We start from the raw sequence: 27,530 nt of genomic DNA on the forward strand, positions 1-27,530 counted from the left end.
TATTTGTGTAGGCTACATTATTTGCAAACTCGAAGGCTTTTGAATTATAAATAATTAAATTTAATTTAAGATTAACTCATCATCTCCTAGCTTCTCGGAGTTGTAAAATTACACGGATAGTCGGATACTACGTTTACAATACGTCAGAAATTGTGAATATCTTCGAAACGTACAAAATCTACAATACGACGTCAGTGGTTAGCTAAGCCACGTCGAATAACATTTCACGTCACTCTAGTTCTAGTTTGGTTATTGCATGATCAATAATAATGGTCTATAGGATACGTAGGTGTAAAAGACAGATGTGAAAACCGATTAATGAGTAGAATTCAGTATTGGACTTATGCATATGCATGAATTATGTATGATAATGTTATTATAATAAATGCACCTACTAAGTTTTCAATAATTTTGGACAAACATTCATATTGCAAAATTAGTGGACCTTTCTATTTATCAATAAGCATATAGCTACTAGTAATATTAGCTAGTAAATGGAAGTAACGTAGTCGTTAACAGAAAGAGGCATAGGCAACAAAAAGATTAGGTGTATAAGTACGAATCACATTCAATGCAAATTAAGTTATTGACAATGAGTTTTCAAGAACCCTATTTTTGATGAAATAAGATGTCACATTCTAATCGTTTGGTTTTTCCAAACTCCAATACGTTTAAATGTCAAAGTATTATGCCTATACATGAATTCATTATAGCTTTGATTTTCTAATCACAAAACATTTCTGTGTTAAAAGTTATATATATCGTATATGTTTTCCTTTACGTATAATTAACTTTTGCAAATAAATGTACTATTTAATTTATAATTTTTTTCAAACGCAAATAGACAGATAATGTACAAATTGTAATAGTCTTCCATGATTATGAGAATTGCCCTAATAACATTGTCCCAAAATTAAAAATATTTATAGTAGTTGGGAAGTAATATCGCCGTTAGCTTTTGTCAACAACTTGATCAACGTGTGGAAAATGAATGAATCGTCGAAAAGATGATTTTCCAATATTATGTTTCTCTTAATTTCAACGTTCTAATTCGACTATATTAGTTCTCGTGACGTAGTTTGTTTCTATGCAATGTTCTAGATTTCGAATGATAAGAATATGTTAATTTTTATGGCGAAAGAATACAAACAAAAAAAGCGAAAAAGGTCGAATCAAATAATATATCGTCTAAGACATTTCTAATCTCTTTATTTCATTATATTCCGGTGCATTAGTCTTAATAAGTATTGACAAAAGAACTCAAAAACAAATCTCAATAAGTGTACTGCTGAACGGGCAACTCTGCGTATAAGATCTTTTTCTTTCTGAACGGCAAATCAAAATAAATAAAATTAGAATATCTCAAAATTGAAATAATGATACACCAACTAAATCGAATAAGAGATCCTTTTGGAAATAAGAACGTACTGAGTCTAACTAGACTTATATAAGTTTTTTTTTTTTTTTTTTTGACTTCAAAAACACAATACTTTATTACGCAAGATCGAATAGGTTAGTCTCAGGAGCCAACCATTCCGGAATCTGCGAGCTAAAAAACTAGACTTAATATAAGTTATAACATCACATTAGAAAAGAAGACTATATTATGATAAACTAGTCTTTAGTTATTTCTATTTTTATCAAACACGAAACTCGTTAATTATATAATATTAAACGATCACGATCTTAACAACTAGGATTTAACGACTTAATCCCTAAACAATATAATCAGTCAGCAAGAATGCAGGAACGTAACACCTTCTCCATGACCATGACTACATCTCATGTCATATGTATGACGAATTACTACTTAATTGGTCTGACTGCTCACAGTTTCTTACTTGACGAAGATTTCGAGTATAATAAATTTAACTTGCTTTCGCTGAATAGTCGGTCAATGTATAGTAGTATTTTTCTTATTTGGTTCAGAGCCTTGCTGACCCGGATCAATAAATGAAAGTATTTGTCTATTTGATATACATTATTTAATTAGGCGTTTCTTGTTTGTATACCAAACTGAAGACGTGCAATATGAAAGCTCCAAAGAAAGACGTAGTTATGAGACTGGAAAATTTATATAAAAGACATATGAGGCCTCTCCATGATTATGTTGACTTTTTAAGCTGAATATATTGACTTTTAAACCTGAACGTATGAACATTTTATTTTTGTTAAAGAGGTTTTGTTATTTGTTACTTCATAGACAACTCATTCACCATTGATCCTTAGTCATTGCACTTCCACCCTATCATCCTTTGGTTGATAAACTTTTTTCCTTTTTGTATATCTATGAAGCTAGGCGTTAGATTTCCCTTTCGCCTTTGCTATGTATTCTTGATGTTTTGTATATACTGTGAATATGTAACTATGTTGCATTCTTTAACCTGTGGTTTTCGCATTTATGTCCAAGGGTAATATATATTACCTTTAAGCTCTATATGACATATTTTTTTAGCTGGATGCCTGGATCATAATGCTCTAAATTCGTTAGGATATGGACCAACAATGAAATTACAGAGCATCGCGTGCAGTAGTTTGACCCACACACCCGTGTGGTATGCTTCACATAATCATTTTAGTCGGTTCGTATACGAGTTGTGGGCACACGACAACATCTCTCCTAACACATGGACGTTGACTTTTTAACTCAAATGTACTGTTTCCTTTTCTTTTTTTTTTGGTTTTGTGAATTTTTTTGGTGCAGTAGGCCTGGGCTTTCGGCAGAACCCAGTTAAACCATTAGTATAGTAACCTATGTCCATTGTATATCATTTGTATATCTTGTTTCACTTCAATATGTGGAGTTTAATTACTAACAGTTTACATGATATTTTGCACATGTAACTGATATCAGTCCTTGTGTTTGGAAAATAGGTATGGAAGTTATATATTATCCTCATCAACATCCACAAATATTTTGTATTTGTGAATATTAAAAATATATATGTTCCAGTGTGATCTCTATCACTGCTAAAATTATGGTGTTTTCTTTTCTTTTTTTCTTCTTCTACATACCATCTAGTTTCCCACTTACTTCCAGATTAAGACCCATGTAAATTTCAACTGTGAGACGATTTAATAGTTTTGTTGAAAATTATACTTACATCTTTTTTTAAAATCATCTAATGCTTTTGGAATCATAATTTGACAATATGGATGAAGATACCATTTTGTCAACAAAGAAGGTACATAGTTTTATTTTTCTTTCCCTATTACAACATCTTTCACTTAAAGAAAAACCTAACACTTTTGAAAACAACGATTTACTATTAAAGACCGACGAATTCAACTATCAACTATAGTTATATACTTAATGCAATCGACGATCTAACATTCAACTATCAACTGTAGTTCACAAACCGTTGGTATTTTCTTTACACCAAATGTAAAATGTTAGCTGTAAGATCTGTTAAATCATTGTTCTACTTATAGATTAAGATAAAATCTAAAACAAAATGTATGATGAGTTAGTCATTTTGAGACTTAACCGACACATATATACAATGTTCCCTGCCCAAGCACACGCACAAGAACGACGACAACATTTACTTCTTCTTTTTGTGTGTATGTGTGTGTGACCTACAAACCATTCCAATCTATATATAACCATAAGAAATTAGTAAAAAATTAAGACATATTAGTGGATTGTGATAAATCATCGTTGTGTCACTACCCAAAATCAAACCGCATAATACATTGTGTTGAAAACAAAAACAAAATTATAAATCAAGAAAGTGACTTTAAAATTTTTGGAGCCCCAATGAATATGATTTCATAACAGCCTTCTTGATACGTTCTATTCATTACGGTCCCAAAGTTCACATCTTTGAACTTACGTTTAAATCAAATCATTACAAAAGGGGATTTGGGTCTCCCAATCAAATTAAAAATCTCCAAAGAGATTTGGTCTCACTACACGTCTTCTCCTTTTTGAGAAAATTCCAAATAAAGAAAATACTTTTCAATATGAGAAAACAGGTATCACCAAGTACAAAGATTTGAAACTCATCATGGTGTTTAGCAGAATCAATGATTAATTCTGTAACAAATAGTGAAGAGTAGATTAAGGATCCTAAAAGGTTAGCTGGCAACTGTATCTGCTTGTTTTAGAAATATATTAATCTCTATGGAATAAGGTAATCAAAATTTTTGATATTTTGATTATATTACCGAAGTTTGTTATAGCTAAGCTCTTTTTGAGTCGATGAAAAATAACATATATCTTTAGGAATAATTAAAGCCTATTTTGAAGATAAGTTCACTTTCTTTTCAGAACTTAACAAACACAAATCTATACAATTTTAAAATCTTCAAAACATGCAATCAATATCCTTAAAAATCGTCTGCTGATCAGCTCTTCTGTCGCCAGATTGCTTGAACGCAACAGTGGGAGCGATTCTACAACTCCTCCTCTGGTGTTCGAGCACGAGTTCACCGGCTAACCAATCCAGCTTCTCATAATTGCTTTCTTCATTGATTTTTTTACCACCAAACAGTACAGACTCTGAGTTCTTCTGCTTCAACATCTCTTCTGCTACTCCCACAAGCATATTCACATTGCTTGGACTTGCGTCTGTGTCTATATTCGGTTTGCATGGACCGAAGCTTGAACCATTGGCCTATAACAACATCACCCAAAATAATGAAATCTAATACTATTACTATCAAGATTCAGCTTTCCAAAACTAATAACACATTTTTGCATCCAATGATCAGTTTAAGCTAAAGATGTCTAAAGTCTCAATCACATGAATGTACCAACCACATAAGCATTATACCTGAATACGAACGTAGTTACTCCTGCGGCACTGACCAAACGCCATAGAAACAGCCTGGTCTACAGTATCAGCCGCTCCATCCGCAGAGATCCGAACCGCAGGACGAGCCCATTGCTTAGACTTCCACTTCATAACCTTATCACAATCATACTTCACATCAACCAACTGTCCCGTACCAAGTGACAGCACAAGCAAATCCTCAACACCTCTAACGAACGGAAACTCTTGTTTATTATGTAAGACATGAGTGATCGCAGCAGCCGTAGGATTACTCATAGCTAAACCACCATCAACCGCCACGCACCGGGTCTTACCATCAACTGATCTCATCTCCACAGGCTCAAACACTCCAGTCTCAGCCCACGTGGCTTTACAAACCTCCCACAGCTTGAAATCATAACCGTCAGTTTCCAACGCATCAGCACGTGAGAACAAGAAGGGTGCAGAGCTAGTGAGGTCGTAGCAAGGAATCAAAACCGGTTTAAGCGTGTCCTTAAGCGTAAGCTCCTCGAACGACTCTTTCATCGCTTTCTCAAGCTTCGAACTCCCCGACCCACCCGACCCGGTTCTCATAACCCGGTTTAAAATCCCCTGCGACGGTGACGACGACGATTTGCCGTAAAAGCTTTTACCTTTCTTAGCTAAAAACCGCCACGTGTCCTCCGCTTTAAAGATCGGACGGTTACCATCACTCGACGCGAAAAGCATCGCCGTGAAAATCCCGCCGATACCTGAACCGGAAGCAACGTCGAAGTAATCGGCGATTCGGGCATTCGGGTCGCCCGATTTAGATTTGAGAGCGTGTTCCAAATACGCCAAAGCTTTCCCGGGTATGATCCCTCTCATCCCACCACCACTGTCGATACTCAAAACACAGACTTTACCTCTCTGGTTCTTGATCGAACCCGGAACGACGCCGTTTAAAGCTTCCACCACCGTTTCTTGCTCGGGACTCGGGTCTCTGCTCCTTGATTCCATAAGCTTCGAGTCATCATCATCGTACCCGAAAAGAAACTTGCTTTCGAGAATCGAGAAAATCTCGTAGCTTAGCTTATCAGTCTCGATACTCGGTTCTTGCATATTCGTCGCCGCCGCCGTCACTCCACCGTCACCGCCGCCGTTGCTCTGTTTGATCAAGTGTTTAACAGCTCCGATTGAATCAATCGGTTTATTGTGTACTCTTTGCATCGTAGTATCGTTGCTCTTTTAAACCCAAACAAGAACAAAAGATCAAATCTTTTTTAAAAACCCTTATTCTCTAGGCATTATCGCCCACTCAGACAAGGACAAAAGCAAAGAAAAAAAAACTAATTATTTAATCTGTCATACGAACGAACACGAGAAAAGAGAGTACGAGAAGTCTTATTCTCTCTTAAAACTTTAAGTTCTTGTTTCTGTCTTTTTTTTTTTTTCCCTCCTTAAATCACTCGAAAATATTTCAAAGAGAATAGAAACCAGTCTTGAGAAGACAAAAAGAGTGAGCTTTTATTATTATTGTTCGGACAGTATCAAATATAAAGAGAGAGGTGAAGAAGAAGAAGAAGGAGCAAGAACACAGAAACTGCAAAGGATCTTCTTTTATATCTCACGCGTGACCTCTTTTTATTTTGTTTTGTTACTTAGAAATATGGGATGAAGCAATAAATTATTACGGGACCAGCAAAGTTATTACATTACAAAACATTTTTCTGACAATAATTTAAGGGAAGACAAAAATGTATTTAGTCTGTAACTCCCAAATATTCCGAGATATTTGATAACTTTGAGGTGTGTTTTGTTGATATAGTCATTCCATAATCATGTATTATGGTGGGATAATGTGGTTGTTTTATGATACTGATTTTTTTTTTTGTATTTGTATGGATTTATTTATTTGATTAGAAGAATGTGTTTCTTTAGTTTCTATTTTCCTAAAATTAATTAAGAGACCAATAATGTGTCAGCGTGTACTCAGCAGTTCTACAATTAGTCGCCAACACATATTTTTTTACTTTAAGAAATTTATATAGATGAATTTTCTGAGTTTATCACAAATAACATCATATTCCACCCAAAAAAAAAAATATTGATTCTATTCCATATTATGAAGATTTTATAGATCAATCAAATGTAATTATTTAGTAAAAGGAAATGTATTAATTAGAGTTTAAAAATCATTTATATATACAAATCAATTTACAAAAAGTGAAAAATTATGAGTTATGTTCATTTCCGAGTCGAGTTTTTATGTGGCTTGTCGATCGATTATGATATATATAGTTTGTATTTTAACTTCAAGGTAGATTATCAATTTTCAAAGTGGAATTGTGATATTCATAATTGGAGTAAGACAATTGATAATTTACCTTGATAATCTACCGTGCAAGCTAGCAAAGGCACTACTATATCATTGCCCGGATGAATGAAATCAACATATGCTAGCTTGCACGATACAATAGACAGAGACTCTTTTTGGGAACATGTTATATGTTCACCAACTTCCTATTAAATACGTATTATAGAGTATTTGAGTTATATATATATATATATATATATGAGAATACAAAATTGCAAATTCTAAAATCTTAGAAGAAAATCGATGGAAAAGGTAAAGTGTAATAAATCTATAAAGTTGGATATTGTGATTTTCTTTTGCTTAGGCCACCTGTTATAGAGTATTTGAGTATATATATAATATTTGTAGTTAGTTCCGTAGACCACATTGTAGTTACTTATATATAATAGAGTTATGAGATTATAAAATTAAATGGTGAAAGAAGCTTATATTTGTGATATTTACCTTTGAATAATATGAGAAGTTGAGAACTTTGTGGTTTTCAGGTGATAAAAGCTAATAGTGATAAAAAGTGGATTTCTGAAATTTACGATTGTTGAGTTGAGATACATCACACTTCGAAGCTTATTGCTGATTAAATTAAGATAAATACACATATATATATATGTATATTATCTGTTTTTAAAAGATACTAAAACTATATGCTTTAAAGATATATATAAACTATAAAATTAATTTAGTATATACATACATATATATATATATATCTTTTTTTAAGATAAACTAATAATTGTAATTTTTTTTAGTTACTTTATAAACCTACAAAACATTATATAAGTCCATGCGATTTTACAAAATCATATATGTTTAAAAAACTTAGAGATGCATCTCTCAAACACATAAATTAAAGAAATAATTGCATTAAAATGGTTAAAAATTATTTATGTAGTACACAAAATGTACATACCATACCAGTTCGTAGTCATTTGGCCTTCAAACTTTTGGGGTTAATATAGTAAAATGGTAAAAAACTAATGGAAAACAGAAAACAAAAATTTGGTTGCATGAAAGAGAAATAATAAATAAATAAATTGCATTTACTGACATTACTGTGTAGGTCTATAATTCGGATAGTGACGTTAATAATGATATTAAGCTGTTAGCAAAAACTATACTACTAATAATCATACAATATAAACCAAAACTCAAACTTGCTGCCATTAGTTACCCGAAGTTATCGGAAAATTAATGATCTAAAAAAGCTTACAAATACCTCATCTATGTTTTATTTAGAAGTTTAATACCTCGTTTTTTTAGTTGGAAGAAAAATACTTCATTTAATTAAAACGTGTGATTTAATACTCAAACTAATAAATTTTGTTATTTTCATACTTATGATTTTTTGACAAAAATAAAATTTTGTTTTCACCTTTACTATGTCAATTAATAATTAATTTTAAATGACACGCTTGTATCTGTTGGACTCCATATAGTCTAATAGATAAGGTAATTTTAAGCTTTTTTTCCTTTAAAAATATATTTGGTGGGGAAATTGAATCTTGTCCCAACAAGAATCTAAATCTAATGACGAAATGATTCACGTGTATTGATTATAGTTGACTATATGGAGTCCAACAGATACAAGCGTTTAAGCATTTTGTAACCGATGAATTGTTAGTATTTCTTTCTATTTTGGGTTTTAGGAATGTTATTTCTTCCAAGCGTATAATATGTGATTTTTTTCTTCTTCTTATTCTTTAAACATTAGTTCATTTAAGTATTATTAACTAAGTGAAGAATGAAAAGATAAAACAAAAACTATGTCAGAAAATAAATAATCAGGCTAGCTACACGATAAAAGCTCGTATAAATATATTGAAGACTCTTACGTAAACTGTGAACGCCTCCAGTATATTGTCTCACGCCAAGAAGGGAGTAATAAGGTACCAAACAAACAAGCCAAGTGAAGTGAGCAATGGAGAGAGAGGAGTGAAAGTAAAAGTTGGTGGATTGGGCACCGACGGGGGAGAGGGGCACGTCACTGTTGGTCCCCGTAATCTCCGCTTCTTTTTTTGTCTTACACAAATCCGAACAGTTGATGTTATATAAAGAAGAAGAAAGGTTTTTGAATCTTTTTGATTATCTCTTTTTTTTGTTCTTTTGTTCCGTTTTTGTCGCTGCGCGTGGAGCCCTTCCATTTATATTACACTTATAAATTATGATCCTTTATTTATTTCTAAAGCATAACATAAGGGTGGGTATGTGTGTGCTTGCTTTACCTTGCCCGTGATTTTGGGTTCTTACTTAACTCAGTTGAGTTTTTGTATCCGTCGGGATCTAACTTGTTAAGAAAACAGCTATTCCAGATTCTGTTAAGTGTTTAACCCATTCAGAAAATTGTCTACTTGCAATGTTATTTGTCCTGTTCCGTTACTTGTTAGTTGTTATTTGTAGAATATTTATCGTATTTTGTGGATTTTATTTGCCTGTAGTGGTCTACTAGATCAATATTTGTTGTACGTATAGAAGTGATAAAAGAAAAAAACCAAAAAAAGAAAGAAAACGGATAAGCCATACCACTATTTAAGTAATTTAAAAGCAAAACAAGTAAAAGATATCCAAACCAATAGTTTTTGTTAATACTTATTTCATGACGCAAAGTTGTAATGTATCTAGTTTATGTTACCTGTATTAACAACGACATATACTTATTTTTTTCTTATTTTGAAGATTGATACGTGACAAGAAGGGAATACAAGACAAATATAAAAATTATTTATTCCCATCCCCACTGTATATTATTGGCCTTTTTTGTCATAAATATTATTTGGCCTTATTCTTCTATTTTTTTTTCTTTTATAACCCCAAATTTATATTATATGTTATATATTTCTCGCCAACTCTAATTGTAAAGTAAACGAACTTCATTTATTTTTTTCTTCGCCAAATCTCATCTAAAGAAAACATTAATTTTTCCCATAGTCCTTTTTATTGTCCTTCAGTAAAACAAGAACCAAGAGTCAAGTTGGTATTATGATATAGATGACTCTATGTGAAGTTAAACCGACCCCGACCAGAATTCGACAACTCTGAAAAGAAGTAACATACATTCATAGTGGAGAGATACAAGAAAAAATAAAATATGATGGAACATAAAACACCAACACAGTAATAAGACATGTATACCACTATATATATTATCTTGTAAAGCTTTTCGCCATTGACCCATTCATCTTTCACCGTACTTATGTAATGTTCAGTTTAAAGCATGAATGAAATACTATTCTTTTCTCGGCTTTTATGTTTTTCTCGGCTTTTATGTTTTCAAACTATATGATTCGGTCTTCGAATTTATCATCTTCTTTTAACGGGGAAAAAGTTGTGGTGTAATAGTAAGTTAGTAACACCCACTTGACTATGACTATAAGAAATAAAAGTCAGAAGGCCCTATATTAGTTTGATGGGACTGACTAAGGTAACATATTGTATTTTACAAGATCAAAATACGTGTCGGCACAGCACAAAACTTGTAGTTAGCTAGATTGAGACAACTCACATAAACAAGAAAAGAAAAATACAGCATACGACTTGCACTGTTCTGTCAATTTTATGTTAGGTATTAGTCATTCCGGCTATTAAACTGTTACAAAATACACCATTTAATAATAGTAACTGTGGGGACAAATAAGAGAATGAACAGCAAAACAGAGGAATTCTTAATGACAATTTGAATCTAAAAGGTTTTCAAAACTTGCATACAAAACCAAGTTCACTAACCTATTTTTAGTTTTTTTTAAAAGGCATGCAAAATTGCTTTCCCTCCGCTACAATCAGAGGGATTCACGAGGACTAGATGATGGTCTAATCCTCGAAGGCATCTTCAAGAGTCTCTTTGTTCACCTCGTTGTTAAGAACAACGTCATCATCACAGTCCTCCTCACTGTCTGTATCTCCTCCACACACTGTGACTTCCGGCAAAAGTTGATCCTCATCACCTCCGATGAAGTACCGAGAGATCAAGCTTCAAGATTTGACAAGCAAACGGGTGAGGAAGATAGTAAACATTATGCACTAGAATCTTTTCCAATGGTTTCAGTCTCATTTCAAGATAGATATGCTCTAGGATTTGCATTAAAGATGCTTAAGTCGGGGTAAATCATCAAATGAGTCATAGAAACTTCTATAAGTGTCTCATGTTGCTTCGTGCTTGCTTTGTAATTGAAAAAAAAAAAACAAAAAAAAACACATGAGTCAAGATAGTGAACCTTTTAGATTTTTCCAACAAGCATCGGTCGAACGGGAAGAACAAAACAAGCCTTTCGCGAGAGAGCTCAGACTTGGGTAGGCCATTTAAAATGAAGGCTTCCGAGACAGTGAACAGACCAGCAGCTTTGGCTTGTTTACGGAACCCAGAAACTACCAATGGATGGCACATCTGATCACACATACAAAAGTTGCTGTAATCTTATTGCATTTGATACTTTGGTTCAGAGTCTTCAGAACACTTGAGATATATATAACTCATGAGCTATGGGGGAAAAAATGATAGTGTAAGTTACCTTCAACGGGTCTAGTTTGTGAGATAAAACTGACTCCAATGGTGTAAGCTGAGATCTGAAGCCAGGAACGTCTAGAATTGATCTCATTCTGAAGCACAGCACGTACATGATTGCCTACAGTCACAGAAAAAGTAACAAATTATTTAAGTCATTAGTTGACATAATTGTGTATAACTGCAGAAGAATTCTTCACTAAGATGGTTCTAAACTTGGACTATACCTGGCATCCTGAATAGAAAACTTGATGTACTTCAGGACCAGCATCATCATTGCATGTTCTGCAATAATTCGCAGACTCGTCCACCAATCTAGGATTTCAGACACATGAGAATTAAACAATGTTACTACAAAGTGAAACTTGAAACAGATCGAGACAATCATCTTTTGTCAGTTTTTTTTAGCAGTCTCTTTCTACCTTTTTAACATGCTAGCCACAAAAGAAGCAGGCAAAAACTTTGCACGATACAAGTAGCTAGCTAGATAAGCCACTGCATTCGTCCTGTTTAGTAAAGGGAGAAAACAAAATCATGTACAAGTGGTGAGTCTGGTGACTAGAGAACACAGAGCTTGATATGATATCATGCAGAGAAAGGATAATATGAAACTCACCTACTAAGTTGATGTTTGTTACTGGAGAGAAATATGTCCCGCAGCTTACTGGCAAATTTCACACCACAATTTTCAGGATCTAGTGAGCACGCATAGAACATCAGGAACTGCAGACGAAAGCAAAATAAGTCTAAGCCAAGAACATCTTATGCCAACAATGAAGTAAAGTGTTAGGAGCCTAAAATGACAAATTATACACTATGTGTTATAGATACGGTGCATACCTGTGAAGATTTTGAGTTTTGCGTGTTCAGAATAAAGTTCTCAAACGACTCGAACAGATATTCAAACACCTGCGCGAAAAACATGAAAAAACCGAACCTCAAAAGATGAATGCATCTACCACAAAAGTAATGAAAGGAAAGATATGTTGGTGATGGTGACATACCTCATCCAGACGACCAGCATCTTGACAGGATTTAAGATGCTTGAAAGATTCGACCATTAAGTCGTCCAACAATGTAGAGACTACATTTCTCTTTTGATCTAGAGACCGCACTGGAAACTGCAAAAGAAAATTCAAAAAGTCATGAATGATGGCAGATAGCTCTTCAGTTAACCAAAGACATAAATCCAGAAACTTTCAACCAAGTTTTTGGATTCAGCATAAACAGCAGATAAAGACACTAAACCCTACCTCCTCTCCTTCATTCATAGAGCCTTCAACTGCAACGTCAAGTTCCATATCAAACATGGCTATACTGGAATCATCTTGGAGAATATCATCCCACTCAATCATCAACTACAAATATGATCAAGCATATTATTCACTTACCACATTACTTAAGTGGCTTTACTATACTTGTATGGAACTTTATTCGTGAAGCAAAACTCTGTCCACTTACATCGAGATCTCGCAACCTCTCCATGATCACTTTAAGAATCATGTTGCCAACAACTTTTCCGATTGAGCTGTTCTCCAACTTAAACAAGTTCTCCACATATGGCACTACAACCTGCAACTGCAAGACAATAAAATAGTTTGTCATATTTGTTAACCACAGGTATAGTATAGGGTAGATGTTACATTGTTTTTTTAACAGAATTAAAAAAACATACATGGTCTTTGGCGCATATGCTAGGCATTCTCTGGGCGAGTATGGGCAGTAATTTTGAGGGAGCAAGGGGGACTAAATAAGAAATCTTGTCAAGAGCTGCGTGCACCCGGGAAACAACTTCCCGCATCTTATCGTTGAGTATGCAGGGTTGCCAACGTAAATTAGATATGAGCATATCCAAACAATAGATCAGATACTTTCCATTGGTAGTGGCCTGGAGATATATGGAACAGAACAAAAACACAAACTGTTAAGCTCCTTAAGCAATATGGTTAATGACATGAGGGATAGGTTGGTGAGCTGTGTACCAGTGATACGATTAGGTCCAGGAATGCATACATTACATTTACATTAGATCTGTGATCCCATAATCTCGTCCCAAGAATCTAAGGACAATAAAAATGTGATGCAAGTCAGAGGAATTAAAGTCAGGTATGTATGTGTGTAATAAATAAATAAAATAAACTTACAAGTTCAAGAAGCCGTTTATGGTGAACTTCATCTAAGCAAGCAACAGAGCGTGATAGAATTTTCAAGAGTGTCTGAAAAAGTGAATGAGAGAGTGAACATGTCTTGGTTAGCAACGTAACAAGCGAAATAAAAAAAAGTTTGGATTGTTATATGAGGAAAAAGACGACACACCTCTCGCTGTGCCACAACATCGACATCATCAGACACTTCGACACCATCAGATTCCTTTTTAATGTACATTAACTGAATAAGTTGATCATATTGATCGGTATCCCCCTGGATTTAACAAAAGAAACACAGAAAACATATGTGAGAATTAACATGTGAAATTAAGAAGAAACATTAATTTGTGTAAGACTCACATTTTGGACAGATGCAAGGGCAGTTCTAATGGTAAACACCAAATCTGTATCGTTTAACTCAGCATTGTCCACTGCAGGGTCTGAGATGAAAGAGCCACTCGGAACTTCTTCTGCTCCCATATCTTCTCTATGAAAACAAAAAAAAACACAGCTGTTGCTACTGACTTCGAAATTTGACCTACTAAAGAACCAAAAACACAATTCAACATGCAACATTGGACCAGCTTATACCAAAACCCTCGAGAAATCGATTCTTATATTCAATTTTTCTTCCCCTTGTATAAGAAACCCTAAGGATTTTTCTTCTAAACCAAGAAAGCAGATCGAGTCCACCATAAACAAACAAATTTGTTAGAGAACTCACCGATGAACAATTTACGCTATGCTCTCCGCGAAACCCCTAAACCTTCAAAATTAACTATATCAATATCTTTAAAAAGCACCTAGAAAAAATTATTTCTCATAACCTTTTTTTTGTTACCTAATTTCAATATTGGAACTTTGTGAGTTTGTTCAATTCAATATACAGGAAAATGTAAGCAAACGGCGCCGTTTTGGTGTGGAGGGTTTAAGCATTGGTACGCAACGTCGTCGTTTAGGTTCGAAGGGTTTTACCGTTTTAGTGATTTTCTTCTTCTTCTTCTCCGATTCGCTTCTCTCTAGTGCTGAAGCTAGAGAATAAAAATGACAACTTTCATGGCTTCAAGACGATTCCGTCCACCTCTTTTACTCCGTCGTTTGATAAACCTTAAACCCTTTTCTTCTTCACAGTCTCGATTGCCCAATCCACCTTGTTATCAACGTCGAAACATTTCCGATTCCACTAATGAAGTCACCTCAGAGCTACAATATCCACATACAACCTCTGCAACGGTCCACTCACCTTCGATTCCAATCATAAATACTGAGAATCAAGGCGATGATGATGTGGACGACGCTCGTGTAATCCAAGTGCTTCTAGGTCGTAGGAACGACCCTGTCTCGGCTCTTCAGTATTGTAATTGGGCCAAGCCTTTACCTCGTCTTTACGAGGAAGGTGGAGATGTCTTCTGGGTACTCGTTCATATCTTATTTACTTCTCCTCACACGCACGATCGCGCCAGCAATTTGCTCGTTATGTTCGTTTCTAGCAGCAACCCAACTGTAACTCCAAGCGTCATGGTTAACAATTTGGTTGATTCGTCTAAAAGGTTTGGTTTTGAAGAACTAAGCTCACGAGCTTTCAATTACTTGTTGAACGCTTATGTTAGAACTAGGCGAATGGACTATGCTGTAGATTGTTTTGATTTGATGGTGGAACGAAATGTGGTTCCTTTTGTGCCGTATGTGAACAACGTTTTAAGATCTTTAGTTCGGAGTAATCTGATTGATGAGGCTAAGGAGGTTTATAATAAGATGGTTTTGATTGGTGTTGGTGGTGATAATGTCACGACTCAGCTTTTGATGCGAGCTAGTTTGAGAGAACGAAAGCCCGAAGAGGCTGTGAGAATTTTCAGGAGAGTGATGAGTAGAGGAGCAGAAGCAGATGGGCTGTTGTATAGTTTTGCTGTTCAAGCTGCTTGTAAGATGCCTGATTTGGTTTTGGCGATGGATTTGGTGAGGGAAATGAGCGAGAAGTTAGGTGTCCCTGCCTCTCAGGAAACGTATACTAGTGTGATTGTGGCTTGTGTGAAGGAAGGTAAGATGGAGGAGGCCGTGAGGGTTACGGATGAGATGGTTGGTTTTGGGATACCTATGAGTGTTATTGCTGCAACGAGTTTGATTACTGGATATTGCAAGGGGAATGAGTTGGGTAAGGCTTTGGAATTTTTTAATAGAATGGAGGAGGAAGGGCTGGCTCCGGACAAAGTTATGTTTTCGGTTATGATTGAATGGTTCTGTAAGACTATGGATATGGAGAAAGCTGTTGAGATTTACAAACGGATGAAATCTGTAGGGATTGCTCCTTCATCTGTTCTTGTCCACACAATGATCCAAGGGTTTTTGAAAGCCGAGTTACCAGAAGCAGCGCTAGAGATTTTCAGTGACAGTTTTGAAACCTGGACTGCGCACGGTTTCATGTGTAACAAGATTTTTCTATTGTTATGCAAGCAAGGTAAGGTTGATGCTGCGACGAGCTTCTTGAGGATGATGGAAGATAAAGGGATTGAGCCGAATGTTGTTTTTTACAATAACTTGATGCTTGCTCATTGCAGGATGAAAAACATGGACTTGGCTTCTTCAATTTTCTCAGAGATGCTGGAAAAGGGTTTAAAGCCTAATAACTTCACTTACTCCATCTTAATTGATGGATTTTTCAAGAATCAGGATGTACAGAGTGCTTGGGATGTGATCAATCAGATGAATGCTTCCAATTTCGAGGCTAACGAAGTCATATATAATACATTCATCAATGGTTTGTGCAAAGTTGGTCAGACATCTAAAGCAAAAGAGATGTTGCAAAGTTTGGTCAAAGAAGAGCGATGTTCAAGGAGTTGCACGAGTTACAATAGCATCATAGATGGATTTGTCAAAGAAGGTGAAACCGATTCTGCTGTAGAAACGTACAGAGAGATGAGTGGAAACGGTATATCCCCAAATGTTGTAACCTTCACCAGCTTGATCAATGGATTCTGCAAAAGTAACAGAATGGATCTAGCTCTTGAAATGATACATGAAATGAAAAGCAAGGATTTGAAACTTGATGTTCCAGCCTACGGTGCACTAATAGACGGGTTCTGTAAAAAGCATGACATGAAAACCGCATATACTCTCTTCTCTGAACTCATGGGACTAGGATTGATACCAAATGTGTCTGTCTACAATAGTTTGATTTCAGGATTCCGTAATCTGGGAAAGATGGATGCAGCAATTGACCTGTACAAGAAAATGGTGAATGATGGGATAAGTTGTGATCTGTTTACATATACAACGCTGATCGATGGGTTGTTAAAAGGCGGAAATCTAATCGCCGCATCTGATTTGTACTCAGAGTTGGTTGCTTTGGGGATTGTCCCTGATGAAATCTTGCACATGGTACTTGTCAACGGTCTTAGTAAGAAGGGACAGTTTGTGAGAGCAAGCAAGTTGTTAGAGGAGATGAAGAAGAAAAATATGACTCCAAATGTGTTAATTTACAGCACTGTTATTGCAGGACACCATAGAGAAGGAAATCTCAATGAGGCTTTTAGACTTCATGAAGAGATGCTTGAGAAAGGTTTAGTACATGATGATACTGTATTGAATTTACTCGTGAGTGGAAAAGTTCAGAAACCTCTTGCTAGCTGCAGCCAAGATTAATAATATATTGGCTTCTTCCTCAGACGAGATCTAGCCACTAAAAATCCTTTTGATCGTTGGAAGACATACAAGATCTTCCTAACTCTTTTGGGTAAAATGCTGTACGGGAGCAGGATTTTGTAGTGCTATTAAGTGAAGCGAATGCAGGAATATGCTTACAGGTGGTTTCAAGTTGATCAAGGTCTTCCAGTGTTAAGAGTGTGGCAAGTCAAAGCAAAAGCGTTATGCAAATTGCTGTCGTGCATTTGATCAAATTCTCCATGTAAATCTTCCTCAAGCAGTTACCGACTGTAATTCACAAACATGTTTCTTTAGAGTGTCTTGTGTAAATATATATAAAGGAGGGAGGGGGAGAGAATCTCCTGAGGATGTTAGAACAGTTAAATCAGTTTTGAAGATTCTGATACTATTTCATTATCCTATGAACAGTTAAATCAGTTTTGAAGATTCTGATACTATTTCATTATCCTATGAACAGTTAAATCAGTTTTGAAGATTCTGATACTATTTCACTCTTCGGGTGCATCATACACTGGGATACTAACCTATAACTGTTGATGTAAGCCTTGTGCAGCAGAGAGGACTACATAGGAAACAAAATTTAACAAATCACATATGTTTTTAACATGCATACAAAGATAATGCCACAGAAAACAAAGGAAACTTGAAACATATCGTTACAATCATTACCTTCTGTCAGTTTTTTTACAGCAGTCTCTCTCTCTCTATGTTTATAACATGCTAGCCACAAAAGGAGCAGACAAAAGTAGCTAGCTAGATAATCCACTGCACTCCTCCTGTTTAGTAAGGGAAAAAATAAAACCACGTACAAGTGGTCAGTCTGGTGACAACAGAGCTTGATATCATGCAGAGAAAATTTTACCATGAAAGGATAAGATGAAACTCACCTAGTATCTAGAGTTTTGTTGCTAGAATAAATGTCCAACAGTTTCCTGGAAAATTTCACACCACAAATTTCAGGATCGAGTGAGCACGCTTAGAACATCAGGTATTGCAGACGAAAGCGAGATGAATCTAAGCCAAGAAATCTCATGCCAACAAATGAAGTAAAATGTTATTGTTGCTTTCAGGTTCAAACAGAAGTATTGTAATTAGTAATCTTCAAATTTCGTTTCATATTTTTCTGGCTTTGGGGTTTATGATTTAATCTGATGATAACCAACCTGAAAGTAAATATAGTTTTGACGAAATCGAGATAACTTATTACGCAATGAATCTCTCTCTACTTAGGGTTTTGTTTCTTAATGTTCTAATATTTTTATATGAACGGAAAACGCAGAGTTCACGTATGGTCTTTCACACTCAGTGAACGAGGTAAACAAAGCCGGTTACGATAGCTGTGGAGGCACACCGATCGATACGCATTCAGGTGGAGACACAACAATCGATCTCGAGACAGTAGGAATAAAGTACTTCATCTGCCCTACCTCTGGTCACTGTGAAGGTGGCATGAAGCTAGCCGTTGCTGTCGTAGCCGTTTCTACCGGACCTCCAGCCACTCCTTCTCCCGGCCCCCATCTTCAACCCCGGAAACTCCTACCAAACCGGGCTCACCGCCGGCTGACGGAACACCCCAACCACACCCACACCTGATTCAGGGTCAACTTCTCCTCCTCCACCAAAGCCAAGTGGTGCGTCTAAGGGAGTGATGAGTTACGTTTTGGTCGGAGTCTCGATGGTTTTGGGTTATGGTTTGTGGATGTAATTGGTTTAGAGAGCCAGGGTGGAGTCAGTGCTTTTGCTTTTTAATTATTTGGGTTTTGGTTGTAACTTTTGTATAAGAGAACTTGGGTTTGTGTGCCACGTCGTCCGAAGCACTTCATTATTCGTAGGATTTTATTATTCGGCAATTAGATTATCGTTATCATGATCATCACATTCACTTCTCTTGTTGTAAAATAAAATATTATTTATTTTCATCTTCTTTTCCATTCGTGAGGAACCACTCTCCATCATTCGTTATCATACGTTTTCTCCATATATTTTATCTTTATGGTTTTGGAATCACATGTAGAGTAGTTCTTCTCAACCTTCCCCCTCCGGATTCATTATGACTTCTGAGTAAATTAATTAATTTCATTATAATATTATGTTGTCTATAATGGCTGAATCAACAACAACTAAGAGACATTAGCAATGTTTATTAAAATGGCAGTTGTTAATGGAATAAGAGAATATAAAGGTATGCAACTTGGCATAGTTAATTAGTAGTATTAGATTAGTTGTACAAAAAGCTTTAGATATGTACATTGACGATAGATATATTGGTTGCAAATTTAACTACCCTTGAGGTCCAGTTACAATCCCTGTTGGGGAGATGAGTGAATCGAACTATTACCTCACACCAACTTTCAAGTTTGAACAGGTATGTCTATTTTAATATTGTCAAATTTGGTTCTTTTCCGCATTTTAAGAGAAAAGAATTGGCTCATTGCTCCTTCTTCTTGTCCAGTGTTTGGTGCAGGGTTGTCATAAGAGACTGAGAGTAGTCTACACAATAGAATTCGCCAATGGTGGCGCAGATATACAGATAATGAGAGTTGGTGTTTATGAGGAACAGTGGGTTAGTCCTTCAAATTATATATGAAGAACAAAAGTAACTCCGACCTGTGATTCTTCTCTATCGTATGTCAGTGTCGTCTCTGACCCTAAATGGTTCTGATAAGAATGAAGATGCGATCTCTTCTCAATCCCTAACACAAACGATGAACCTAACTGATAAGATCAGAGTTATACTTCTCCTCTCTTATCACCATGAACAGAGTCGCAGCTCTGATCTAACAAACTCACAATTAATGTTGATCGCGCAGGATGATTTTTACTAAACACTCTCTCTTCTATTTATAGTGATCCAAACTTCTCATTCTCCTCCTTTCAGCTGCCAGCTCAGCATCAAGCTCCTCTTCAATCCTTAACTCCGTAACGGCATGTGCCTCCTCATTGTATGTATCAGCTCCCACACATGCTTAATTATCAGGTTCATGTATCAGTGACAACGACGCACCATTGGAGTTATACAACCATCGGAACTGACAGGGTCATGGAAAGTATTTGAAGTAAGTGCAACTCCTCTCTATGGAGATGAAGCTGAATTCGAGCAGTCAGGTGAAAGCACTCCAGTTGTGTACCTGTGCACAGAAGCCCTGAAGAGAAGGAATTTACAGGAAACATATGTGTCATTTGGAGAGGAAGAGATGATAAGATATGCAAGATGTGTCTGTGATGTGTGGCTCACAGGTGGTGTGATGTGAAGAAAGATGGAGTATTGTGCGTTGGAGTTGGATGGTATTCAGATGATGGGATCAATCTTGTGATGGAGAGAGACTATGGTTTGGATGGGAGTCTCAAAGAAGTTAGATCCAAATCCGAAATGAAAAGACCAAAAGAACCTAAGTAAAAAAGGATACCAAAAGAACCATAATGAGAATCGAATCGGTCAATGCAGAGACAATAACTCTGTAAAGAATCGTTATTTTTACAAAAAAAGAATCTGCTCATAGCTCTATGGTAGAGAAATGCAATACAAGATGTACACCAAAACCTTATTCTGTATCCACCAAAACCCGGTAAGGAGGAACCAAAGTAGCTCCGTGAGGTCTTTCTTGTTTGGATTCAGAACCTCTTCCTTGTAACTCAAGAAAGAAAACAAAACATCATTAAAAAAAAAAAAGGATAAAATTTTAAGGAAGAAGAAATCGTTTACTCACTGCTTCAAAGCTTTGTGGGTAATCAGCTTCTTCATGACAGCAAACTTTTGAGCTTTCTTTGCCCTTCCCATATTTTTGAACCAAAAAGAGTAACAAAAAAACCCTAGAACGGGAAGCTGAAATAGGGTGATGCGAGGTCAGAATCGGCGGAGGGGGAGAGGTTTTTCGAATAGTTTCAGTAAGAAGGTCTCAGAGAACGAGGCCGACATATGGTGTTTGTTATAATAAGGTTCATAATTTTTTTGTTTGTTAAGGCCCGATATATTTCAGACCTATACAATAATGAATGGTCCTTTCCCATTAATATAGTAGGGATAATAAAAAATGCTTAATTTCCTAATTATAAATAATAAATGTTAACTCCAATAGTGATTTTTTTTGGCTGAATAAAGTTAAAACCTACAACTCATTCAACCAGGTTTTGCAGCCGTAATATATTGCGACTTCTTCCTAAACCAAAAAAAAAAGAAAAAAAAAAAAAAATTCTCTCTAATTTTAAACTTGTTTGCGGTAAGTTTCTAGTTAGGGATTTATAAATCTTAGTCTTTCCCGTAACAGTCTCATAGATTAGGGTTTTTTATTTCCAGCGAAATAAGAGAGGGAATAGGATTTTGTTCCATTGGCACTATGGATTTGTTGAGGACCGAAGGAGGTTGTCAGAGAATATGTGAGTTGCCCGAAGATTTGCTGTTGCGGATCTTACTCCTCCTCCCGACGAAAGATGCAGTGGCCACTGGTATCTTGTCTAAAAGATGGCGTTGCGTTTGGAAGATGCTCCATGAACTCGCCTTCAAAGACGACGGCCAAGGGAGCGAGAGCTTTGGGTGGTTTGTTGAAAAGTCACTGCAACACCATAAGGCACCAGAACTAGTAAGCCTGGTTGTCGAACTGGGTCCACAATGTCCTGTTGACGTAGATGTCAGAAAGTGGGTTGACAAGGCTGTTAACCACGGTGTGAAAAAGTTAGATTTCAATCTCCTCTGGACGACAAGCTTACCTGAGAGCCTTTACACATGCGACTCGCTTGTTTCTTTAACTCTATCAAACCAGATTCTTGACGTTTCTTTCCCCCCTAGCCTACCATCTCTCTCATATCTGAAACTTGCCTATGTGGTCTACAAAGACGAAGAATCTCTTGCTAGGCTTTTATCAAGTTCCCCGGTTCTCAAAGAACTGGTGGTTAGACGACCTGGTAAAGATGACAACTTGACAAACTTTACCGTGAAAGTGCCTTCGTTGAAAAGTTTAACTTATGTGACCTCAGAGGAAGAGGAAGAGGAAGAGGAAGAGGAAGAATATCTCACTGGGTCGTTGGTGATAGATTGCCCTGGATTAAATTCTTAGACATAGTTGACTATAGGCGGAGAGACTCTCTTAGTTTGATGAATAATTTTATTTGCCTTGATACCGCAGCCACCACCTTGATTGCTATCAATGATGATGAAAAGTTTCTGAGATGTTTTTCTTCTGCCATACGTCTGAACTTGTTTTTAACCGAATCAATGGTATATACCCTCAGGCTCGATCTCCTCCTCTGTTCCTTGTTGCTTGCTTGGTCAACCAATCTTTTTGTTTGTTTGTTTGTTTTATTGCAGGTTGCGTGTTGTAAAACCATTGAATTCCCTAGGGTCACAGATTTTGTCTTCAATGCAGAATTTTCATTATATTGGTTGGAACCACTTATGTGTTTGCTTCAGAAATTTTCTAAACTGAAAACTCTTGCGGTCCAGACCATTGTAAGTGCCATCATCCCTTCACATATATGCACATCTAGTTTTGATGAATTTTAATAAATGTATATTAAAAAAAGTAAATACTGTAATGGTGTATCAGGGGTGTCCCTCATGTTCCTGGAACCAGCCGAGTACTATTCCCCAATGCTTATCGTCTCATCTAGAGATTGTTCAGTGGATAGAGAATGAAGGAAAAGAAGATGAGAAACAACTAATGAAATACATTCTCGCTAACTCAAAATGTTTAAAGACAGTGGAGATGTCCTTCTTAGAAACATGCGATCTCAAAGAGTGTCAAATGGAGTTAGAAGCTATGCCTAGGATTTCACCATCAGCTCGGCTTGTTTATTGTACCCCTAAAGTCTGTTGGAGTTATAAGCGGGATACTTATGATTATATATACTAAAATATTTTTAGAATTATCATTAGTAAGTTATTTCAAAAGATTTTTTTTTGTTTTTTTTGCTTTTGAAATTAAATGGACTCTTCTAGTGCTCAATGGTGTTTCCCTTTGTTCATCACTGTGTCTCTCTCTTGTCTTAGAGTAGCTGTGGTTTAGTAAAGGTTTTAGCCATTGTTAAGAGATTAGTAATATACGAAATTAATGATTGTCGGTTAGTGTACTACAGTTCTTCAAGACTTGCATCTGGGGTCAGTCTATACGTCTCGTGAAAACACCAACTCTTTGTACTGAGAAGGAAAACTTCATTCTCATACTACGTTTCTTTTATCTTAATAATATCATGTTGATTTTCATGTAAATTATATCTTAATCACCAGTTCACCACATCAACGTACGAAGTCCAGCAAGACCTAATTTTGGTCTGTCATCAACAAATCTGTATAATCGATTTAAGCACAATAAAGATGTCTATTGAGTATTTTAATCAAAATTGCATGTCCGGTTTGTTGTTTGCGTCCAGATAAAATATTCTTGGCTATCAAATCTATTATCTCCACGAAAGCAGCGACTACTTCACTTGTTCAGTTGGATTTTCTTCATCTTAAGTTTAATCATGTTTTGGTTGTATCTGTATTCCTTACAAACTATTATGTAATCTCTTATTCAATTAATAAAGTAAAGTAAGATGTTAAAAAAAATATATATATATTCTTGGCTCGTCGTTATTTTCTTTGGTAATTTCTTGGCTAGTTCGACAAAAGAAATAATAATGTTGTTTGTCTATGTGACTTATAACTGTTTAATTAAAATAGTGCAATCAAACTTTGTTTCAGACCCATGAACAAAGCCCAAAAAAAGCCCGTGAAACATATTAACACCTGTTGGAAAAGGTGACATCATAAACTCGAACACACGTGTGTTGTAAGTGTAATAGTAATAGATTGGCTTCTCCCTGAGACGAGAGATCTAGTAACTAAAATTACATAGTGTTTCTTTTAAGAGTGTCTTTGTGTAAATATAAAGGAGGAGCAGAGACAGAATCTAGTGAAGATCACTATTTGCAGCCAAGGTTATGATTGAGCAGTTATGAAGATTATGATACTATTTTCACTATCCTCTGATCAACTAGATACATAATTTTAAGAATATAACTTGGTAAGAAGCCCATTACCACAACAACAAAAATTACTTCATTGGTCAACATATGTATATATATAAAGATCGAGATCTCTCTCTATATATACTGTTTGTTCAACAGGATTGAATATTTTTTTCAACAGCTTGCACTAACTCATAGGGACACATACATTGTCTAGTCTTATTGGAAATATAGTAGTCTAAAAATTGGAAAAAGCAGTAGGGATAAGAAATGAGTGAATTTGGTGAAGATAGCGGGATTCATACGACACAATACGACATTGTAATCTAAATTTTACAAATGACGACGACGACGTGTCCCATTCTCTATTTTCGCAAAAAAAAAACCAAAAAATATATTGTTCATCACAAATACAATACACTTCTTCAATAACGCACTTACTATTTACAGTATTTATTTCTTTTACACTTCGAAATTATCATCGTTGACACCGACCACCGACTACCGACTATCGACTAGTGCTAATTAATTAACAACAACATGGAATTCGAGTATAGATTTTTGCTTTTTTTCTGTTCACTTTGGTAAGAATATGGAAAAAAATATCTTTATCACATATTACGTACATGCTCAAAATCAAAGCTGAGTGATTTATGTATATATGTTGGTTTTTCAATACTTAAAATATTACGTACATGCTCAAAATATTTATCGATGTTTTATTAAACTTTTTTCCTATTTCTACAAAGTGGTTATATAGGTTTCAAAAGAAATGACCGAACATCATAATTCGTGATTTCACAAGACTATGATTTATGAAAATAAATAAGTCACATAATCATTCCGTCATTCAATAGACTAAAAAAAAAAAAAAGGGGAGAATATTAAGTATATAGTAGTGTGACCTCATGGATCAAAACAAGTGGACAAAGAGGAAGAATTGATCATGGCAATGAAAGGGAATCCTGATGATGCTACAACCGTCTTTAACGGTTTAGTTTCTGTGATCGGTAGATATACAGGCAACGCCTTCCTATGCAAACTCGTCGTCATAGATCGATTCAAACCCATGTAATCATCTGCCGGTTTCAAAGTTATATTTTTGGACGTTGAAGATATTCCGAGACTTAGCTCAAGATCGTTGTGCTCATTTCCTGAAACGTTAATGGTTTTTCATTTAAATCATGTCGTAGTGTCAATAACTAATCTAAAAGTAAAGATATGAAGTTAAAAACTGATATATAGTATACGGATTTTTTTAATCAAGTAAGATCTATATATATACTAATATATTAAAATTTGAAAGAGTATATGATTCTGAAAGGTAATGCTAGATAGGTTTGCTTTTATCAAATGATAGGTGTACATATCATGTGTTAAGGTGAAGTTATGGTTAGGGTTTTTGGCTTCACCTAAATGACATAACAATGATTTATTATGCATATGTACAATCGTTACCCTACGTTTATAAATTACCTTTATTATGGGCACCCAACTTAATATCCCCTTCTATCTTTCTTATCTCATTGCATTTTGCTGCTGCGGCATTCCATTCCCTATATGAGTATTCATTCGTTCACTTTCATTAAATCAACTTACACATTATATGTGTGAATCATAAGAATCAATCTCGTCACTTTTAATAGTGAATCAATTTGTACCCACTAGAAGAATCAGAGCGTCGTTATTAAAGATTTGACAGAAAAAATTGAAGTTCTTTAGTAATGGAACGAACCTGTTATGGAAGAGATGGATGTGATCATTTTTCATGTAACTGTATTTGTATTTAGAACCTCCTCTTGCTAAGCTTGCACTCGCTCGTCTAAGAGTTTGCACAAACTCTTCTTTACTTAAATTCTTCATCTATCATATATCATTCAAAACAGATCCATATATAGTTTAATTAATCGAAGGTCCAATGTCTCTTTAATATATAAACGCATACTTAAACCTAATAATTAATTTGCTTAGCTATAATATTTGCAAAAATAAGTTTATATAAAAAAACCTTTTCAAAGTCCTGTTTGTAATCATCCACGATGAAGTTGATATCTGCTTGGAATCCCCGGAATTTGATAGCAGCTCGGTCGTACGCTCTGACATGTTTTTTTAATAAGCCAACTAATATTTCTCTAAAGATGTTGATTTGTTTCAAAATAAATCTCAAAAGAAGAAGAAAGAAAATAATTTTTGAAAGGACTTTGCTATGCCATATATATGTAACATCTGTTATAATTTCTTACACCTTGCGGCTGTGTAGGCTGTGTCGAAACCACCTGTTTTAAACAAAACAAAAGACAAAACTGAAAATCTTGCAACATTTGGTTTTCTCTTTTGAGACCTCGCTTAAACAAAAAAGGTGTTTAACCTTAGTATAATACGAAAAGAAATAGAAAATCTCATTGATATACTTACTTACCTAAATAAACCTGTTTTCCACAGTCCCTACACATAAAATCGCAAAGCCAACTGTTATTTAAATAATAATAATAATAAAGATAAATATATTTTATAACTTAAGTCTATAAATGAATACCAAATATGAGATTCCCAACGACCGGTTCGACGGTAAAAAGTGACGCCACGATAATGGGAGCTTCTGGATCTAGGGCCACGTCGGCTCTTCTTCTTCACCACCAACATATCTTGTTTATTTCGTTGCATCGACGACAGGTTTAACCACTCACTCCCGGCGCCGGATAATTCACTCTCCTGAGGAGGAGGAGGCATAGGAAGGATTAGGACGTCTTCTTTTCTTTTAAGGATTCCAAATGTAATCAAAGACAAGCTATTGTTTGAGGGATTGTTGGAATCTTCTTCTTCTTGATTGAAGATGGAGGTTGGTACTTTGCAGTCTTCATCTCCGTTATGTGTCGACAAGATTCCTAGGTTGAGGTCCAACATGAATCTTTCTTGGAAAGGAGTAAACCGGCGTCGTTTGTAGTATTTATTCCGGTGACTCTAGAGACAGAGAGAGGGAGAGAGAGTCTACAAAAGAGGGAAGAAAGAAAGAACAAAAAAGAACGTGGGACGTATTCAATGCGATAGTCTCTACACTTGCCTTTTATTGCCTACTTTTCTCAATCATCTATTTTTGTTCATTATGTACTTGTTTTTTCCTATTCAAACATGTGTGAGATATCATTATCGATTACAAATATTAGAGATACTACTAT

The 27,530-nt window shown here is 35.5% G+C and overlaps 5 protein-coding genes and 2 pseudogenes across 6 annotated transcripts; 4 read left to right on the forward strand and 3 right to left on the reverse strand.

The window, feature by feature from the left end:
* Positions 1-4,193: 4,193 nt before the first annotated feature.
* Positions 4,194-6,510, reverse strand: LOC147946294 (patatin-like protein 6). The gene is made up of 2 exons (XM_087510991.1): positions 4,779-6,510; positions 4,194-4,619 (listed from the first exon to the last, which is right to left on the reverse strand). The coding sequence occupies exons 1-2, from the start codon at positions 5,964-5,966 to the stop codon at positions 4,311-4,313; spliced, it is 1,497 nt and encodes a 498-aa protein (XP_087367117.1). The 5' UTR covers positions 5,967-6,510; the 3' UTR covers positions 4,194-4,310.
* Positions 6,511-10,649: 4,139 nt separating this feature from the next.
* Positions 10,650-14,604, reverse strand: LOC104792738 (RNA polymerase I-specific transcription initiation factor rrn3-like). The gene is made up of 16 exons (XM_087509107.1): positions 14,477-14,604; positions 14,113-14,234; positions 13,922-14,026; positions 13,750-13,821; positions 13,588-13,665; positions 13,281-13,493; positions 13,067-13,183; positions 12,859-12,963; positions 12,610-12,726; positions 12,446-12,514; positions 12,222-12,328; positions 12,028-12,111; positions 11,833-11,920; positions 11,613-11,726; positions 11,319-11,488; positions 10,650-11,074 (listed from the first exon to the last, which is right to left on the reverse strand). Exons 2-16 carry the CDS (start codon positions 14,230-14,232, stop codon positions 10,915-10,917), a joined length of 1,719 nt encoding a protein of 572 aa, XP_087365233.1. The 5' UTR covers positions 14,233-14,234; positions 14,477-14,604; the 3' UTR covers positions 10,650-10,914.
* A 136-nt stretch (positions 14,605-14,740) lies between these two features.
* LOC104782375 (pentatricopeptide repeat-containing protein At2g39230, mitochondrial-like) lies at positions 14,741-17,836 on the forward strand. The gene has a single exon (XM_010507288.3). It carries the CDS (start codon positions 14,797-14,799, stop codon positions 17,389-17,391), a length of 2,595 nt encoding a protein of 864 aa, XP_010505590.1. The 5' UTR covers positions 14,741-14,796; the 3' UTR covers positions 17,392-17,836.
* Positions 17,837-18,329: 493 nt separating this feature from the next.
* On the forward strand, positions 18,330-19,251 carry LOC109132551 (uclacyanin-2 pseudogene; annotated as a pseudogene).
* A 309-nt stretch (positions 19,252-19,560) lies between these two features.
* On the forward strand, positions 19,561-20,809 carry LOC147946295 (uncharacterized). Its single transcript, XM_087509565.1, has 4 exons — positions 19,561-19,594; positions 19,704-19,777; positions 19,865-19,989; positions 20,650-20,809. The coding sequence occupies exons 1-4, from the start codon at positions 19,561-19,563 to the stop codon at positions 20,807-20,809; spliced, it is 393 nt and encodes a 130-aa protein (XP_087365691.1).
* A 776-nt stretch (positions 20,810-21,585) lies between these two features.
* On the forward strand, positions 21,586-23,471 carry LOC104784273 (putative F-box/FBD/LRR-repeat protein At1g22000; annotated as a pseudogene).
* A 1,672-nt stretch (positions 23,472-25,143) lies between these two features.
* On the reverse strand, positions 25,144-27,500 carry LOC104782377 (AP2-like ethylene-responsive transcription factor SNZ). Of its 2 annotated transcripts, XM_010507289.3 has the most exons (7): positions 26,891-27,500; positions 26,774-26,799; positions 26,600-26,630; positions 26,363-26,450; positions 26,090-26,217; positions 25,831-25,910; positions 25,144-25,508 (listed from the first exon to the last, which is right to left on the reverse strand). In XM_010507289.3, exons 1-7 carry the CDS (start codon positions 27,256-27,258, stop codon positions 25,261-25,263), a joined length of 969 nt encoding a protein of 322 aa, XP_010505591.1. In that variant the 5' UTR covers positions 27,259-27,500; the 3' UTR covers positions 25,144-25,260. The 2 variants fall into 2 exon arrangements, with proteins under 2 accessions (XP_010505591.1, XP_087367118.1); XM_087510992.1 differs by lacking the exons at positions 25,144-25,508; positions 25,831-25,910; positions 26,090-26,217 and having other exon boundaries at positions 26,770-26,799.
* Between the last annotated feature and the right edge of the window lie 30 nt (positions 27,501-27,530).

The sequence above is a fragment of the Camelina sativa genome, chromosome 4 (assembly GCF_030686135.1).
Source record: "Camelina sativa cultivar CO46 ecotype springtype chromosome 4, ASM3068613v1".
Lineage (NCBI taxonomy): Eukaryota > Viridiplantae > Streptophyta > Magnoliopsida > Brassicales > Brassicaceae > Camelina > Camelina sativa.